We start from the raw sequence: 17,969 nt of genomic DNA, 5'->3' as shown, positions 1-17,969 counted from the left end.
AAAAGAGATTACTGGGTTTATCTCAAGAGACCTATATTGACAATGTCTTGACGAGATACAGATATGCACAACTGCAAACCAATTGATACTCCAATGGAGAAGGGTTTGCATTTGAGCCTTGATATGGGTCCTAAGACTTCAGAGGAGAAAACCAAGATGGAAAGAGTTCCATATTCCAGTGCAGTGGGTAGCCTTATGTACGCTATGATGTGTACTAGGCCGGATATTTGTTATGCAGTGGGTTTGGTTAGTCGGTACCAATCAAACCCGGCATAGAGCACCTGAAAGCGATCAAGAGGATATTGAGATATCTCGAGAGGAACGAGTAACTACATGTTGTGTTACCAAGGATCGGATTTGCGGTTAGTTGGCTATAGTGATGCCGACTGGGCTGGAGACATCGATGAGCGCAAATCAACCTCCTGGATATGCTTTCTTGCTGAATGGCGGGGCCATTTCGTGGTGTAGCAAGAAGCGAGGCTTGTGTATCCCTCTCGACCATGGAAGCGAGTATGTGGCATGCTCAGCTGCGGTTCAAGAGGCTGTTTGGTTGAGAAGATTCCTTCGACATACTTGGGATTGTGATGACATCCAAAGAGGCTGCCCTTGTCTCTTTGATAGTACAGCAGCTCTTAGCTATGTCAAGGACCCCAAGTATCATGGGAAGACCAAACATATACAGTTGAGATATCACTTTGTTAGAGACATTACATCAAGAAAGAAAGTTGTACTTAAGCACATATCTACTAGTTTGATGGTAGCTGACCCTCTTACCAAACCTATAGCCAAGGATGTTTTTATTTCTCATGTAAAATCCTTGGGCTTGCGTAGATTGTGACTTATTTTTGTACTGTGACTTTCTTATTAATGAATAATATGAGTTCATTCCAGCATTTTTTTATTCATTTTCTGTGTGATTGTGTTTTGCTAGCATAAAACAAGATATGTCAATAGGCAAGAGAATGGCTCACTCACACGAGCATTCGCCTCTGGCGCCTTGGAGGCGAGCAGAGATGAGACGGATTGTGAATGACTTTGTGTAGGTCAATTCATAATCATTATGTCGCCTTGATTTGGAATCAAGATGAGTTTCTCTATTGTGAAGAGAATCGACATGAATGTTCCCACTATTCATGTTGCCTATAGGAGCAAGGTGCGAGTACTTTATGTGGCGCTAGGGTGGCGACAATAAAGAAACTCGGGTTAGGCGCAAGAGGTTGCGACTAGACTAAGACCTGTATGGTGTTGAGATGGACATACGTTCTATTGTATATAGAATGCTCCACCATAGCACATATATCATACTATGTGTGCTTAGCGATCATTGGAAATAAGAGGATGGATCCTTGCTCCTCTCATTGTGTGAGTCCTGGACCTTATGGTCCATTAGTGTTCTTAGTGACTTTTGACGACATCATGAAACGAAGGGTTGATGTGGCTACTTTGGGGTGTTACCTATGGTCATGATTGATTCGACCTAAAGGGGCACTACCGGGAAAGGAGTCAATCCTAAGTGTAGTGATGGTCTGCAGCGAAAGGAAAGGTTTGATTCAACCGCACCCTAAAAAGTGTTTGTTGGTGCCAACGTATGTGTTACAGTAGTGAACATTTTAAGGACAAGAAGGTGATCTCTCGGAGGGATCGAGATACCTTTAGTCTCGGTGAGTTTGAATAAACCTAGGACACCTGTGTTATACTAATGCTTATTTGATTTGTTTCTATGAGTGATGTGCCATTACGGCCTTCCGGGAAGGTTTCTAGTTTGGGGCTCACGCGTGCGTGTATATCACCGGTCGCACAACCCATTTTGCCGTATGACTTGTGGATATTAGTGTGCGGGACACGGGTGGTCTATGTATCCGGGATACATAGTGAAGAGATCAATATATATGTATATCGGGATATGCATGTGTGTGTGCGGACACAAGAGGTCTATGTATCCGGGATACATAGCAGAGAGATTGAATGTGTATATCTGGGATATACAAGTGTGTCTCGGGACACATTGAAAGATTAACACTTGCCCTTGTGCAAGTGGGAGCTGTTGGAATTTATTAATTTGATTAATAAATTAAATGCCCAAGGGCAATATTGGAAACTCACTATTAGGGCGGCTACAAAATAGGGTTATATATTTTGGTAACCACCGCATTAGTGAGTAAGTAATTGAGTGATTCATTCGCACGAGCGAATCTCTGAGAAACGGCGGCTTCATCTCTCTCTCCCTCTCTCTTAGAATCGCAGGCTTAGAAATTCTTCTTTCCTAGTATTTGATCTTCATTCCATTAATCCACGGCATTTGGGTTGTGGATATTATTCCCTTTCCCTGTGATTGTGGAATCTCGCCGGTAAATCTTTGGTGGTGGAACGAGAACGTGGATCTAGACTTCCGCTGCGAATACTTCAAGTAAGGGAAAGCGAATCCAGGTAAGGAATTTTTCCCCATCAATTAATTGAATTGAATTACTTTTGATGTATTACCTACAATATTATTAAACACATGCTTATCTTATATTTATGATGTGGAAATGATGGATGAATGTATGACATGGATGCTAGTTAGCCTCACTGAGTTCTATAAACTCACTCCTTTATTTGTGTATATTTTTAGACACCTCTTCAGGTTACAAGGACCCCACTCCCATGGAGGATCCATCGGTGGGAGATTTCCATGAGAGCGTGATCGGAGAAGAGGTGGATGCACATGATGCATCATGCTCCTATCTGGATTGTTCTTATGGAGTCGCTTTCCATTAGAATCTTCCTTAGAGACTTTCCGCTACGAACAAACTATAATCTTTTCTATTAAACTCTAATATTTATGTCTTTGGATTCTAAACCTTGGATGACTATAATCAATATTTTGGATTTTAATACTTGAACTTGATTATTCTTGTCCTTAATTATGTTATATCATATGTTGTATGGAATTGTCACTGAACCTAGGTCTTGCGGTGTATCACCCCCACGGGTATTAGGGTATGACTAGATCTGGCTGGGTGGGGTGTGATAGGCCCACTCTCACCATTGTTTTGGTCTCAGAAACCAGACCCGGATCACGAATGAACTAGGGAGCTCCAAGTACAATTTCACTACAACATTTGGTGTCGTCTGTGGGAAACGCTAACAAAAAGTTTTGTAGCTTTTTCTTTGTTTTAATACATTCACTAACTATGAAAGATGGCTGGAGAAAACACAGGAGATAGAGGTTCTAAGTTTAAAGAAAATCTCCGAGTCAAGAAGAAGGGGGCTAGCTAAAGGGTTGGAACCTCAAAAGACACACAAGTTTTTGTGGAGTGTGAACGACAAACAACTATTGCTGAGTTGCCTACTGAGCGCCCTCCTCAGGGAGTCACTCCCACATCCACCCCAGATCCTATACAGCCAGTGGATCTACATCAGGAAATGCTTGAGATGGTGGGTTCCTTCCAGTCAATGGTGAACCAATGGAGTCAGTTCCTACCTTCCTCTGTTCCTGCCACCGTTTTGCCTAGGACAACGAGTTCTTCCCCTATCGATCTCAAAGACAGGGCACAGGGAAATGAAGAAAATATGCTTCATGCTCAACTGGAAAAATGTAGGGGGAAGAGCAAGGCCAAAGTAGCAGAAGAAGGTGCAAACAAATCTGTCTTCGATAGATTGGGAACCCATGCAGACAGACACTCCTTTCCTGGAGCTGTTGCCAACCTGCCTAAGGCTTCAAAACCCAGAAGGACCTTGAGGGAGCACGTGGCTGAGTCTAAGGGACCACTACTTGATGACAGGGTCTCCAAGGCTTTAGCATCTATTCATGATGAAAGCCTATACCGGCAAGTGCAAGACATTAATGAACGTCTCTTTCAGCCTAGACAAAAAGTTCCTGATGAAGTTCAACTGGTGTTGAGTCAGGATCCTTTTGTACTTGAGATCTTGGGTTCCCATGGCGCACATCAATCATTTCACATCTATCATGACTATGTGCGGAGGAGGGGATCCTATCAAGTGTAGATGAAAGCTTCTCTTACTAAGCCAACAACCATGTGGCCTCCCGGCTACCCAAACACTCCATGCACAATGGAGTTGGGGTATGCCTTCGTGGCTAGATTCAAGAGTGGAATCAAGAAGGACAAGATAGAGTACAACTTGCTTGCCCTAAAGTAAGGACATTCAAATTCTATTTGAGACTTCATCTCTCATTTCAACAGCATCTCCATCATGATCAAAGACCTTCACGACAAGGTAGCCTTCATAGCTTTCAAGAGGATTGTGACTAATGAAAAGTTAGTCACATTTATTGTAGAAAAGAAGCCCAAGACCCTAGTTGAGTTGTTGGACTTGGGGTACGAGATGGCCACAATAGAAAAAGTTCTTGAAGCTAACTGCAGCCATTACAGAGAGAAAGATAGCTTGCCATTAGAAAGGCTCCTGAATTTAGCTCTAAGCCACATTTCACCAAGAGGGACCCAAAGCCCAGGCAAGAGTGGCATGGCAAACAAGTGATGGAGGAATGTTTGTGACATTAAAAGTAACGCAAAGCGCACGATATCGTGTAGTTAACGGGTCGATTTCAAGGAGATATGCCACTTTAGAATTAACTTCTTAATGATAATGCGAGAGTGCAATGATTAAAATTTTTTAATTACTTAATTAAATTAAACGAACGGTCCTAATCCATACATCTAATGCGATCGAATTGAAACGAAAATTAAAGAAACATAATCAACACATAATTAATAAAGGCAGAAAAAAATGCGAATAATAAATAAATAAAAATAAAAGGGAAGTGATCTGAGTGTCAGCTCTGGATCTAGGGAAGGGGATTATAATTATAATGACTTTGACCGTGGACCATTTGTTGTAGCTTACAGTCCACCGATCGGGGGAACGGATATTAGAGAAAAATAAATTGCAGAAAAGAAACAATTAAAGCAATAAAAGGAAAGGGAAACCTTAACCAAAGAGAGGCACGACTATAGGCATCTCTAATCAAGGACCCAAGGGAAGGGAGAACAATAAATAAATGCTGAAAAGTAAATTGCAGAAGTAAATTACAGAAGTAAATTACAGAAAGTAAATAACAGAAAGTAAATAACAGAGTAATAAAAGGAAAGGGAAACCTTAACCAAAGAGAGGCACGACTGTAGGCATCTCTGATCAAGGACCCAGGGGATGGGAGAACAATAAATAAATGCTAAAAGTAAATCCTAAATTAAGAATATGAAGGGGTAGATAGAAGTGGGAATGGAGGGAGGAGAGAAGATTATTGAAGAAGGTTACTTGCGAATTAAACAAACGATTCGAATCTCAACCAACCCTAACAACAAGATCTAGATCTAGAATGATCTAGATCTGCAATTGCTAGACCTAGAGAAAAACGAATCTTAAAACTTGAAACTTGAACTTGAATTGCATTGCATAGAAAAATTAAACCTAAACATTCAATCTAGAAATTTAAATCTCATAAATGCAAGCAAAGAAAACTAGAGAAAGCCTAAATAAACTGAAGAGAGAAGAAATAGTGCTTCTACGAAGCTCTAAAACACGTACTCCTTTTATAGAATTTACATGAGATATGCTCTCATGTAAAACACGTACTCCTTTGATGGAGTATGCTCTCCTTTTATAGAATTTACATGAGATATGAATCTTCACAAGATTTGAACCAAACTCAAGGTTTCTATCTGACTTAGCCAATTAGGGTTTTGACGTACTAATCAGACCAACTTAGAGAGATCAGATGCATAATTCCACCGTTGGATTTGAGTTTTAAGAAGTCGTCAAGCTCTCCTCCAAATATCAGCACGATCGGACACCGGATGACCGTTTGATGAAGGGTTTGACCGAAACTGGACAGAGACATTCAAAAACGGGATTTTTGCCTCTTCCTTCTGTAAATATAATTCTTTTTCCTCTTTTTCTTTCTTTAATCAAATCCCAAATAGGAAATAAGATATTGAAGTATGCAAGGACTCTTTTCTCCATTTGGACTCTCTCAATAATATCTCTGTAGATTTGATTGATAATTTATAATCCTAGCCGTAGATCAAATTTGCCTTATTTATCTCTTCAATATTTCGGAGTTGGCCCATAATCACATCTCTAGCCCATCATGCTCCAGATCAGGCCCATTTTCGCATTTGAGAATTTGAATGGACCTTTTGACATGTAAAATTGCATGATTCTTTGACATGGCAAAGAATGATGCAATTATTCAGAGCCAAGCATCTTCATTGAGAAATTTGGAGAATCAACTTGGGCAGCTAGCTAATGTTTTAAGCAACAAACCTTAAGGATCATTGCCAAGTGATACTGAAAATCCTAGGCGTGAAGGCAAAGAGCATTGCAAGGTTATTTCATTACGGAGTGGGAAACATTTAGAGCCACCTCATTTTAAGTCCAGTCAACCGAAGGAGCCTATTCCTGTTCAAAAGGACCAATCTAATTTTGAAAACCAAAGTGCTGAACCACCAGCTACAGCTCCATTGCAACAGGGTTCTCCAGAAAAAGTGCCTTATAAACCACCCCCCTTTCCTCAAAGATTTCAAAGGCAGCAACAAAACCATCAGTTCAAGAAATTCTTGGATGTTTTGAAGGAGCTCCACATCAATATACCATTGGTAGAAGCACTTGAACAAATGCCAAATTATGTGAAATTCATGAAAGACATCCTTTCTAAAAAAAAGAGATTTGGAGAGTTTGAAACTGTAGCCATGACACAAGAGAGTAGTGCCTTCTTGCTGAACAAGCTTCCTAAAAAATTAAAGGATCCTGGAAGTTTCACCATTCCTTGTGCTATTGGAGAAAATTATATTGGGAGAGCCCTTTGTGACCTTGGAGCTAGCATTAACCTTATGCCAATGTCAATCTTCAAGAAGCTTGGTGTGGGAGAAGCAAGGCCAACTACAGTAACACTTCAGCTGGCTGATAGATCCTTAGCTCATCCCGAAGGAAAAATTGAAGATGTCTTGGTAAGAGTTGATAAGTTCATCTTCCCTGCTGATTTCATTGTTCTTGATTTTGAACCTGATAGAGAGGTGCCCATCATTCTTGGAAGACCCTTCTTGGCCACTGGAAAGACTTTGATTGATGTGCATAAAGGAGAATTAACTATGAGGGTAAATGGAGAGCAAGTCATTTTCAATGTTCTCCAGGCAATGAAATCTCCAGATGAGATAGAGCAATGCTCAATGGTAGATATCATTGAGGAGCTGGTTTTAGAAGAAGTTGAGACAAAGGGCAGTATAGATCCATTAGAGCTTTCATTAACATCTGAAATTTCACAAGTGGGTGATGAAGCAACCAGCTACATTAAATGGTTAGATGCAAGACCAGCTGAGACATTAAGAAAGAGTGGATTTGATCCTCTTGTATTATCTGAGCATGCAACTCAATCTCCTAAGCCATCAATTAAAGAGCCTCCTGTGTTAGAATTGAAGCCTCTTCCAGGACACCTTAGGTATGCCTATTTGGGTGAAGGAAAGACACTTCCAGTTATCATTTCAGCAGTGCTAACAGCAGAGCAAGAAGATATGTTAATTAAAGTGCTGAAGAAATACAGCAAAGCATTAGGATGGACCATATCAGATATCAAGGGAATCAGCCCATCAATTTGCATGCACAAAATTCTGCTGGAAGACTGCTGTAATAATTTTGTGGAGCATCAAAGGAGGCTGAATCCAATTATGAAGGAAGTGGTCAAAAAGGAAATCATTAAATGGTTAGATGCTGGGGTGGTGTATCCAATTTCAGACAGCAAGTGGGTGAGTCTAGTACAATGTGTCCCCAAGAAAGGAGGAATGATAGTTGTGGAAAATGATAATAAGGAGCTGATACCTATAAGGATAGTGAGTGGGTGGAGAATATGTATGGACTATAGGAAGCTCAACAAGGCTACAAGGAAAGATCATTTCCCTCTACCCTTCATTGATCAAATGCTTGATAGATTGGCTGGAAAAGAGTATTATTGCTTCTTAGATGGATACTCAGGTTACAATCAAATAGCCATTGCTCCTGAAGATCAACATAAGACCACTTTCACTTGCCCATATGGTACCTTTGCCTTTAGAAGAATGCCTTTTGGTCTATGTAATGCCCTAGCCACTTTCCAAAGATGTATGATGGCCATTTTCACTGATATGGTGGAACAATTTGTAGAGGTGTTTATGGATGATCTTCAGTTTTTGGAGAAACTTATGTTGAATGTCTCACTCACTTGGCAAAAGTTCTACAGAGATGTGAAGAAACTAATTTAGTCCTCAACTGGGAAAAATGCCATTTTATGGTTAAAGAAGGGATTGTTCTTGGACACAAGGTTTCCAAACAGGGTCTAGAAGTGGATAAAGCCAAGGTTGCCATTATAGAAAAATTACCACCACCATCAAGTGTGAAAGGGATTAGAAGCTTTCTTGGACATGCTGGGTTTTATAGAAGGTTCATAAAAGATTTTTCACAAATATCTAAACCATTGTGTAGCCTGCTTGAAAAAGAAAGTCAGTTCAGCTTTAATGAAGCATGTATGACAGCATTTCTAGAGTTGAAGAAGAAGTTAATCTCTACACCCATCATTGTGGGACTGGATTGGTCTATTCCCTTTGAGGTCATGTGTAATGCTAGTGATTGGGCTGTAGGAGTAGTTTGGGACAGCGTAAGAATAAGGTATTCCATTCAATCTATTATGCTAGTCGGACCCTATCAGGAGCACAACTGAATTACACTGTCACCGAAAAAGAACTCTTGGCAGTTGTGTTTGCATTTGAAAATTTTAGAGCTTATCTAGTGGGGGCAAAGGTCATTGTGTTCACAGATCATTCAGCCATCAAATATTTGATACACAAGAAGGATGCTAAACCAAGGCTGATTAGATGGATCTTATTGCTTCAAGAGTTCAATTTGGAGATAAAAGATAGGAAGGGGACTGAGAATCAAGTGGCTGACCATCTGTCTAGGTTGGAAAATCCAAACCAAGCAGCTGAATTTGAAATTAAAGAAGTCTTCCCTAATGAACAACTCTTTGCTCTTTCCCTCTCACAAACACCTTGGTATGCTGATTTTGCTAATTATTTAGCCAGCGGACTTCTACCCCCTATGATGCCCACTCAACAAAGGAAGAAATTTTTACATGAGGTTAAAAGGTATTTCTGGGATGAACCATTCTTATTCAAGCTATGTGCAGATCAAATATTGAGGCGTTGTATCCCTGAGGTAGAAGTAGAGGATGTGTTGAGGCAATGCCATGACTCCCCATATGGTGGACATTATCAAGGAGATAGGACAGCAGCAAAGGTCTTGCAATCGGGGTTTTATTGGCCAAGTATGTTCAAAGATGCCTATCAATTCATTCAAAAATGTGATAGATGTCAAAGAGTGGGAAACATCTCCAAAAGGAATGAAATGCCCTTAACCAATATCTTGAAAGTAGAATTGTTTAATGTTTGGGGAATTGATTTCATGGGGCCTTTTATTCCTTCATATGGCAATCTTTACATTTTAGTAGCAGTGGACTATGTATCCAAGTGGGTGGAGGCTGCTGCTTGTTCAACTAATGATGCCAAGGTGGTTATTGACTTCATGAGAAAGAATATCTTCACTAGATTTGGTACTCCAAGAGCCATAATCAGTGATGAAGGTTCACATTTTTGCAACAAATATCTTGGAGCTCTATTGTCTAAATATGGAGTTCGTCATAAGGTTGCCTCAAGCTATCATCCCCAAACAAATAGGCAAGCTGAAGTTTCTAATAGATAAATCAAATTGATTTTGGAGAAAACAGTATACCCAACAAGGAAGGATTGGTCCATAAGGTTAGATGACTCCCTTTGGGCCAACCGGACTGCCTACAAAACACCTTTTGAAATGTCACCATATCAACTTGTGTTTGGAAAGGCTTGCCATCTACCATTGAAACTAGAGCATAAGGCATACTAGGCAATTAAGAAATTCAATTCTCCATCAACTTGATGAATTCAGGCTCCAAGCATATGAGAATGCCAAACTCTACAAGGAGAAAGTGAAGAAATGGCATGACAAGAAAATCTTGCAGAGGGTATTTGAACCATGTCAGCAAGTTCTACTGTTCAACTCCAGACTCAAACTATTTCCAGGAAAGCTGAAATCAAGATGGTCAGGTCCTTTTACAATAATGACAGTATTTCCACATGGAGCAGTGGAGTTGCAAGAGGGCATCTCTAACAGGAAATTTCTAGTCAATGGGCAGAGAATCAAGCATTATTGGGGACCACCATTGGAGCGGGACAAATCTTCAATCATCTTTCAAGAGGCTTAAAAAGAAGGGAGGTCACTTAGATTTCATTATTTTTAGTTTAATTGTGTGCTAGTAGTTCATTAGGTGTTTAATAAAGTCATGGGTAGTTCATAATGTGTGATGAAAAGAAAAAAAAAAAAAACACTGACAGATAATCTGCTGACAGGTGTCTTTGATGTGCAGGGAGTGTGGGGAACAAACAGAGAGTGCTTGGGTGTTTTGCCAAACTTATCATTAAATCAAACTCACTGAACAGAGAGCATGTTTCAATATCCAGACAAATTTCACTATCTTTGTTGTCGCGATGTGGCCACAATGCTACTACAAAGTTTTGATCCTCAGCTACGGGTCTTACATGTTCTGTTGACACATTACATTCTCTGTTGAAAATTACATTCTGTGTTCGTTTCTATAGCAAAGCTGCCACAACACCACAGCAACGATAAAACCACTCCTTGACCCGGTTTAACCTTAAACCCAACCAACCCATCAAAAATACACTTCAAAACTTCTATTAAACCATTATGAACCAATACTGATTCGAACCGATTCTGAACCAATACCCACCCCAACCCATTAACCTTCTCATTTCAAACAAAATCCCAAAACACTCGAAGCTCACTTCTTCGCACCTAACCAGCACCATCGTCTTCTCCACTGCGATTCCTCCTCCTTTTTTCTTCCATTTTCTGCTTCTCAAAGACTTTCACACCTCCATTTACCTACATTCTCCCTTCAAAGCAACCTTCTTCTTCACTGATAGCCCATCTTTCACAAAAAAAACCCTAACTTTTTCCCCATTCCATCATCGAATCACTTCTCAGAGGACAACCGGTGCTGTACTGGATTTCAGGCATGTTTTTGTGGTATTTCGACCTTCCATCTTCCCTACACCACATCAGCTAAGTGTTCTCCCCATTTCTTTTCTTTCATTCCATATTTGTGACATTTCGATTGGTTGGTGTTGTTCTTGTCGAATGTTCACTTTTGGTTTATGGTTTATGTGTTTGCTCTTAAATTGTCTTGGTGTCTGTTTTCGTTAGGGTATATGCAAAGTTTTTCATTTGTTTTAGGTGTTGTTTTGGAGCTACCATCACTCGCACACACCAACACATAATTTATGGGTCATCATTACCCTATGCTCATCTCCTCTGTTTTTGTTATTTGTTTGTTCTTGCTATTTGTCTGATTAGTTGTAGATAATTGTTTGTTACTTGTTTGTTTTCTTTTGTTTTCTACTTGTATGGTGTGTCTGTTTTTGTTAGATATGGTCTATTTTAGATATGGTCTGTTTTAGTGTTTGTTTGTTTTAGATATGGTGTTTGTTTTAGTGTTTGTTTGTTTGTTATTTGTTTTATTGTTTTAGTGTTTTAGTGTTAGTTTGTTTTTATTAGTTGTTTTTTTTTTTTATCTTCTACTGTTTCTATTTTTTTATGTTTAGTTTGATAGTGTTTTTGTTTGAATTCAATTTTGGGTGTTAGGGGCCAACCTTGTGCATTCCATTCGACATGGCCCCTAAGAAGAAGAGCAGAACCGACCCTAGTTCTAGTGCTTCACTGGGTCCCTCTTATTTTGCCTCTCCCATCGCTAAGAACCGCTTCACATCCATCTCCACCAAGAACTTTCTTTCGGAGAAGGGATTCAAATTGAAACCCGAAGCACAAGCCTTTCCATTCATCCCATCCATTATAGCTGGGCATCATTGGGAACAATTTTGCATCCATCCTGGTGCCTGCATCCCTTCCCTAGTCTACGAATTTTATGCCAATCTAACTGCCCCATCTCAGGATCAGGTATATGTTAGGGGGATGCACATACCTATAGATGGACCATCCATTAATTCCTATTATGCATTGGACAATGTGGAGGATGAGCACAATGCTTATCTTGCTTCGGCAGATCCAACTGCCATGCATAACATTATCCAGACTTTATGTTCTCATGGCACGGATTGGTCCTCATCCCCTCAAGGTGCATTAACTATTGCCCGCCACACCTTGCAACCAGCAGCCAAAATTTGGTACCATTTCTTACAGACCCACTTGATGCCCTCCACGCATAGCCAGACTGTTTCAATGGATAGAGGTTTGCTCCTCCACTCTATTTTGGAGGGGCGTCGGGTTAATGTGGGTCATCGCATTCATGAAGCCATTTTTGCTTGTCTTTGCTAGGCAGAGTGGTAGTTTAGCTTTTCCATGTTTAATTACTGCTTTATGTTTGGCTAACCATGTTGATGTGCAGGCTTCTGATGTCCATACACTTAACAAAGGTGCCATTACACACTTCAGTATCACTCGCATGCTTACACCTAGTTCAGCTCCCCCTTCCAGTGCACCACCTCCTATTGCTTGCATCAGCCATTCCTCCCACTTCCTCTACCTCTGGTGCTCCATCCTCTAGTTACACTCAATTGGAACAGCGCCTCAGTCAAGTAGAAGCCACCCAATTTCAAATGATGTTGGAACATCAAATTTCTCGTGACCTCTTCCTTGATTATATGCGTTATGTGGCTGCCCATGATCGCGCCCTTGAGTCTAACTTAAGGATGAATAGCACCCGGTTCCAATCTTTCCTAGCTTTTCCCAACCACCTCTTAGCTAATCCTTGGGGCCAAGATGGGAACTACATTCCTAATATAGATGAGGAGGATGAAGCTGAAGCTGCTGCAGCTGCTGCTGATGATGAGTTCCATTCCTTCGATGATGATGATGAGGCCTAGCTTGTTCAGGGAAGTTCTGTTCTCTCTCTTCTTTTACTGTGTTTTCCTTTTATTACCTTACTTTCTTTTCCTTTCTTTCGCTGTGAGGACACTGCTCATCTTTAGTTTGGGGGTAAGTTTTGCAATGTTCCAATAATTGCATATGTTATCTTCATGTTATGGATGTCCCCAGTTACTTAATTTTCTTTAGCTTTCTTTTGTGGCTGTATAGTTTAGAGTTGCTGTCCAGTTTTAGAGTAGCTGTTTTGGGTAGATGTTTTGTGTAGTTAATCTGGCTTTTCATGAAATTTGGATGGTTGTTAAGGAATGTGAATGTCAGTGCCTCTTACTCTGGTTTTGTTGGAAATCTTAGCACAATTCTGCTATAATGATATGATGTCTGCATTTACTCATGTTTGTGATGCCATATTATTGATGCACCAAGTGATGTTTCAAGCTCTAGAGAACCTGGGGAAAGCTGGATCAATGTGAGAGTTTTTAGGATTTTAGAATTGGTTAAATGAGAACTTCAAGACTTACACATTAGGAATCCCCATTTGGCTGTTTCCAAGAACTTTGTGTATTGTGAATATTGATTGAGGTTTGACCCCTTCCCTTCCCCAAATGAATAATGTTCCGCTGATTTGGGTTGCCTAGTAACCAGGAATATGCATGTAACCCATGTGTATTTTTGACGTCAACGGTGGCCCGGATTATGAGCATAAAATAAAATAAAAATAAAATAAAAAAAAGGATAATAATGTTCCGCTGTTTTGGGCAATCTAGTAACCGGGAATATGCATGTAACCCATGTGTATTTTTGACGTCAACGGTGGCCCGGAATATGAGCATGCAAGGCAATCTTGTTTGTGATCTTGTTGAGTAACCGGGTATCTTCATCACCAATGAGCGATATTCACGTAAAAAGGCAGGATGACAACAACATTCATATAAAAAATAAAAAATAAAAGAAGAAATGGTTCAAAAAGAATAAGTTTGGGGGTCAAATGCTTAAAAGAGTATGAAACAAGTTCTTGGGGGTGTAAAAGGATATGGATTCCTAATTAGTGGAGAGGTAATCATTTGGTCAACATATTAGATCAATGAACTAAACTTGATGGCCATGATTCAGCTTAGACTAGGGTGATCTGGGGCAAGATCCTTAACTTTCACACACACACTTGATAGCATCCTGATGAGTAAAGTATGACATCTAAGTGTTATTGGCCAGACGTGTTGGATCTGAAAATTTAGAAAAAGATTGAGAGGCAACTTTTGTCTAACACTCATCCTAATGCATGATTAAGCCAGGTTATTGCTTTTCTTTTCTTTTGATTTTTTAATGCTTTCATTAGTAGTTAGTTGTTGTTTTCATTTGTCTTTATTGCTCGAGGTCAAGCAATGTCTTAAGTTTGGGGGTGTGATAACTCTATTTCATAGAGTTAAGATTCATAACTTTTATACTTGAGATTGCTTGATTTAAGAGTATTTTGTCTTTGTTTTAGTGATAGTATTCATTAGGTGTTGTCTTATTTAGTTTTAACATGTTGCATTTTGTTTAGTTCATTATTATCACCATTACATGAATTTCCCTTCTTTTTATGGATGAATTTGACTGTTTCTCTTTCTCTTGAATTTTTAGGTGAAGATTCATAATAGAAGAACCTGTCCTCTAACTTTGTTGAAGAGTTGTTGCTGCATTGTTACAACAACGGAGCAAAATATTCTCAGATCCAATTCAAATGGAATTGACCAAAAAGGGCTAACTTAAATGGACAAAATTCTTGCAAATACATGATGGTTTTCAGCCCTTGATCTCAGGAGGAAAGTTCTAATCCTATGGCCAGAATCTAACCTAATGATTGAAGACATTTATGGAAGAAAGAGAAGAGAGGCAAAGAGAAAAGGGGAACCACATTCAGCTAAGGTTGGGAATAGAGACTCGGCTGAGAGGAGGGAAGATAGAACCAATGCTGGAGCTCTTGTGGAAGCAAGGAGCTGCTGGAGTTGCTGATTTGCTAGAGAAGAAGGCTGGAGCTCTTGTGGAAGCAAGGAAGCTTTAGTTTATTCTTGTTTTTATAACTCTATCTTCTTACTTTCTAGTCTCATGTCAACTATACTTGGTTTTATGCATTTGAATTCTGTTATGGGCTAAATCTTAGCTGTGTTGGGATGATAGTAGTACCTAAACCTGAATTTTGATATGTAACTAATCATGTGTTCTTTAGTTTTATTGCAATCCACTTTATTGTTAATGAATTCAGCATGTTATATTGACTAATTTCAGTTCTTGAATGATCTTTCTTGAATGAATGTTATGATTTCATTAATTGGAAAATTAATGAAGTCTAGGTGTTTGTTGAATTGTGTGAGTTAGCATCATCTTTAATTAGGTTGTGTTAATTAGTAGGTTGGGTAGGAATACCCAATTACCTCACATTACCATTGATTGGATTGGGTTTAAATTGCATACTTAATTCAATTCTTCATAGGAATATGCAGATGTTGACTTAGGATGCTAGCTTATGTGTATTGGAAAATACCATAGTACCATTCATTCCAAGTTCTTGATTTATCTTGGGGTTGTAGTATTGCTTTAGTATTTGTGTTATAAAATTCAGGGGAAGGGAAACTTGATTCCTAACACACTTGTCACTCATTAAGTTTCTTCCATTGCTTAATCTACATTTTAGTTCCTTAGTTTTCTTTACCTGTCATTTGGTTATTTAGTTAGTTAATCACCAATCAACCTTGTTAATTTCATTTAAATCAATTTTACTTTTACATTGAAAGTTAAGGATATAATTATCTGTGGGATCGATTTTGTACTTATCATTTATTACTTGATTGCGATACGTATACTTGCGTAATATCTTGAGATACAAGCAAAAGGTTTTGTTAAAGCATATTAAAATAATTTTTTTTTTTATTTTTATTTATAATTTTTTTTTTTTTTTTTTTAAATTTTTTTTTTTTTTTTTTTTTTTTTTTTTTTTTCCCGGGGCTTTCCCTTCTGTTTGCACCTTCCCCGCTCTCGAGTTGGCACCCTTTGATATCGAAATAGAAAGGACATTTCGAGCTAGAAGAAGGGAGCAGCGAGGCCTAGCAGCAGTTCCAACAATGGCTGAAGCAATGAGAAATGGATTGAATAATAATGAGAATAATATGGCAGCTGAGGGTGATGATAGAGGTAGAGCCATCAGAGCATATGCTGTCCCCATGTTGCATGAGCTGAATCCAAGCATAGTACGGCCAGATATTCAAGCCTTACACTTTGAACTTAAGCCGGTGATGTTCCAAATGCTTCAAATTCCATATTTTTTTCATCAAGGCCTCAAAAGGCCAATTATAGAAATGCTTGCCCCTATCACTAATCAGAGCACGAGGAGTGCCAAAACGAGAGAAGATATTTTCCCTTAAAAACTTGACTACCACTTTGTGATCATTTGATTTACAAGCTATGGCCTCTATCCATTTGCTCATGATCGACAGCCAACAGAATATATAGATTCCCGTAAGAATTAGGGAATGGTCCCATAAAATCAATACCCCAGACATAAAAATTTTCAACAATTAAAATTGGATTCAGGGGCATCGTGTTCCTTTTGGTCACTCGACCAAGGGATTGACAAGCTTTGCAAGCTCTGCCCAAAAAAAAAAAAAAAAAAAAAGAATCCTTAAATATTCTAGGTCAATTGAACCCACATTGAAGCACTTTTTCTGCAGTTTTCCTAGGCCCAAAATGACCCCCACAGGCATGATCATGGAAAAATGAAAGAACAGACATTTGTTCATGCTCAGGTATGCAATGCCTAATGATTTGATCTGAACCTATTTTAAACAAGTATGGATCATCCCAGAAAAATATTTCACTTGTGAATGGAACCGATATTTATCTTGGGTGGACCAATGGGATGGGGTTTCATTGGTCATAAGATAATTGACAATACCTGCATACCAAGGTATTGTGTTTACTAATAACAATTGCTCATCTGGAAATGTTTCTAGAATTGGACTCTCTTCCTTTCTAGAATTAGAAAGGCGGGATAGATGGTCTGCAACTAAATTTTCAGTTCCCTTTTTGTCCCTAATTTCTAAGTCAAACTCTTGTAGTAGCAAGACCCAACAAATGAGTTGGGATTTTGCATCCTTCTTCTGTAGCAAATATTTGATAGCTGAATGATTAGTGTAAACAATTACATGACTACTTATCAAATATGGGCGGAACTTCTCTAATGCAAACACAACAGCCAAAAATTCTTTTTCAGTTGTTGTATAGTTAAGTTGTGCATCATTAAGGGTTTGACTTGCATAAGAAATCACAGTGGGCATCTTATTTAGCCTTTGACCTAGAATTGCCCCTAAAGCATAGTCAGAAGCATCACACATTAACTCAAAGGGTTCTAACCAATTTGGTGCTTGTATTATAGGAGCAATGGAGAGCTTCTCTTTCAACAGTTCAAAACATAGTAAGCACTCAAAGGTAAAATGAAAGGGAACATCTTTAGCAAGTAATGAAGTTAATGGTTTGGCTATCTTGCTAAAGTCCTTTATAAAGCGGCGGTAAAAACCAGCATGACCTAGAAATGATCTAACATCCTTGACACTCTTAGGTGATGGTAAATTAGAGATAAGATCAACCTTAGACTTATCAACCATAATTCCTTCCTTAGAAACAATATGACCTAAGACTATTCCACTCTTCACCATGAAGTGACATTTCTCCCAATTAAGAACTAAATTTTTGGCTCTACTACGTTCAAGAACTAAGCGGAGATGGTGAAGGCAATCAGAAAAGGTAGACCCATGAACAGAGAAATCATCCACAAATACTTCCAAATAATCTCTACCATATCTGAGATTGCTCATCATGCATCATTGGAATGTGGCAGGACCATTGCATAACCCAAAGGGCATGCGTCGATAGGCATATGTTCCATATGGGCATGTGAATGTGGTTTTGTCTTGGTCTTCTGGTGCTATAGGGATTTGATTATAGCCAGAATAACCATCAAGGAAACAATAATAAGC

General features: G+C 39.1%; 1 protein-coding gene across 1 annotated transcript; it reads left to right on the top strand.

Moving 5' to 3' along the window:
* The first annotated feature begins 6,689 nt into the window (after window positions 1-6,689).
* Window positions 6,690-12,959, top strand: LOC149010834 (uncharacterized). The gene is given in 8 exon segments (XM_089162482.1): window positions 6,690-8,148; window positions 8,151-8,200; window positions 8,303-8,609; window positions 8,612-9,197; window positions 9,333-9,779; window positions 9,946-10,021; window positions 11,722-12,260; window positions 12,482-12,959. Coding segments are annotated over 8 exon segments (3,942 nt in total).
* Window positions 12,960-17,969: the final 5,010 nt, after the last annotated feature.

The sequence above is a fragment of the Hakea prostrata genome, chromosome 7 (genome assembly GCF_041222555.1).
Source record: "Hakea prostrata isolate BN-2017 chromosome 7, UWA_Hpros_2, whole genome shotgun sequence".
NCBI lineage: Eukaryota > Viridiplantae > Streptophyta > Magnoliopsida > Proteales > Proteaceae > Hakea > Hakea prostrata.
The sequence above is the reverse complement of the archived record's forward strand: the minus strand, read 5'-3'. Positions and strand labels throughout refer to the sequence as shown.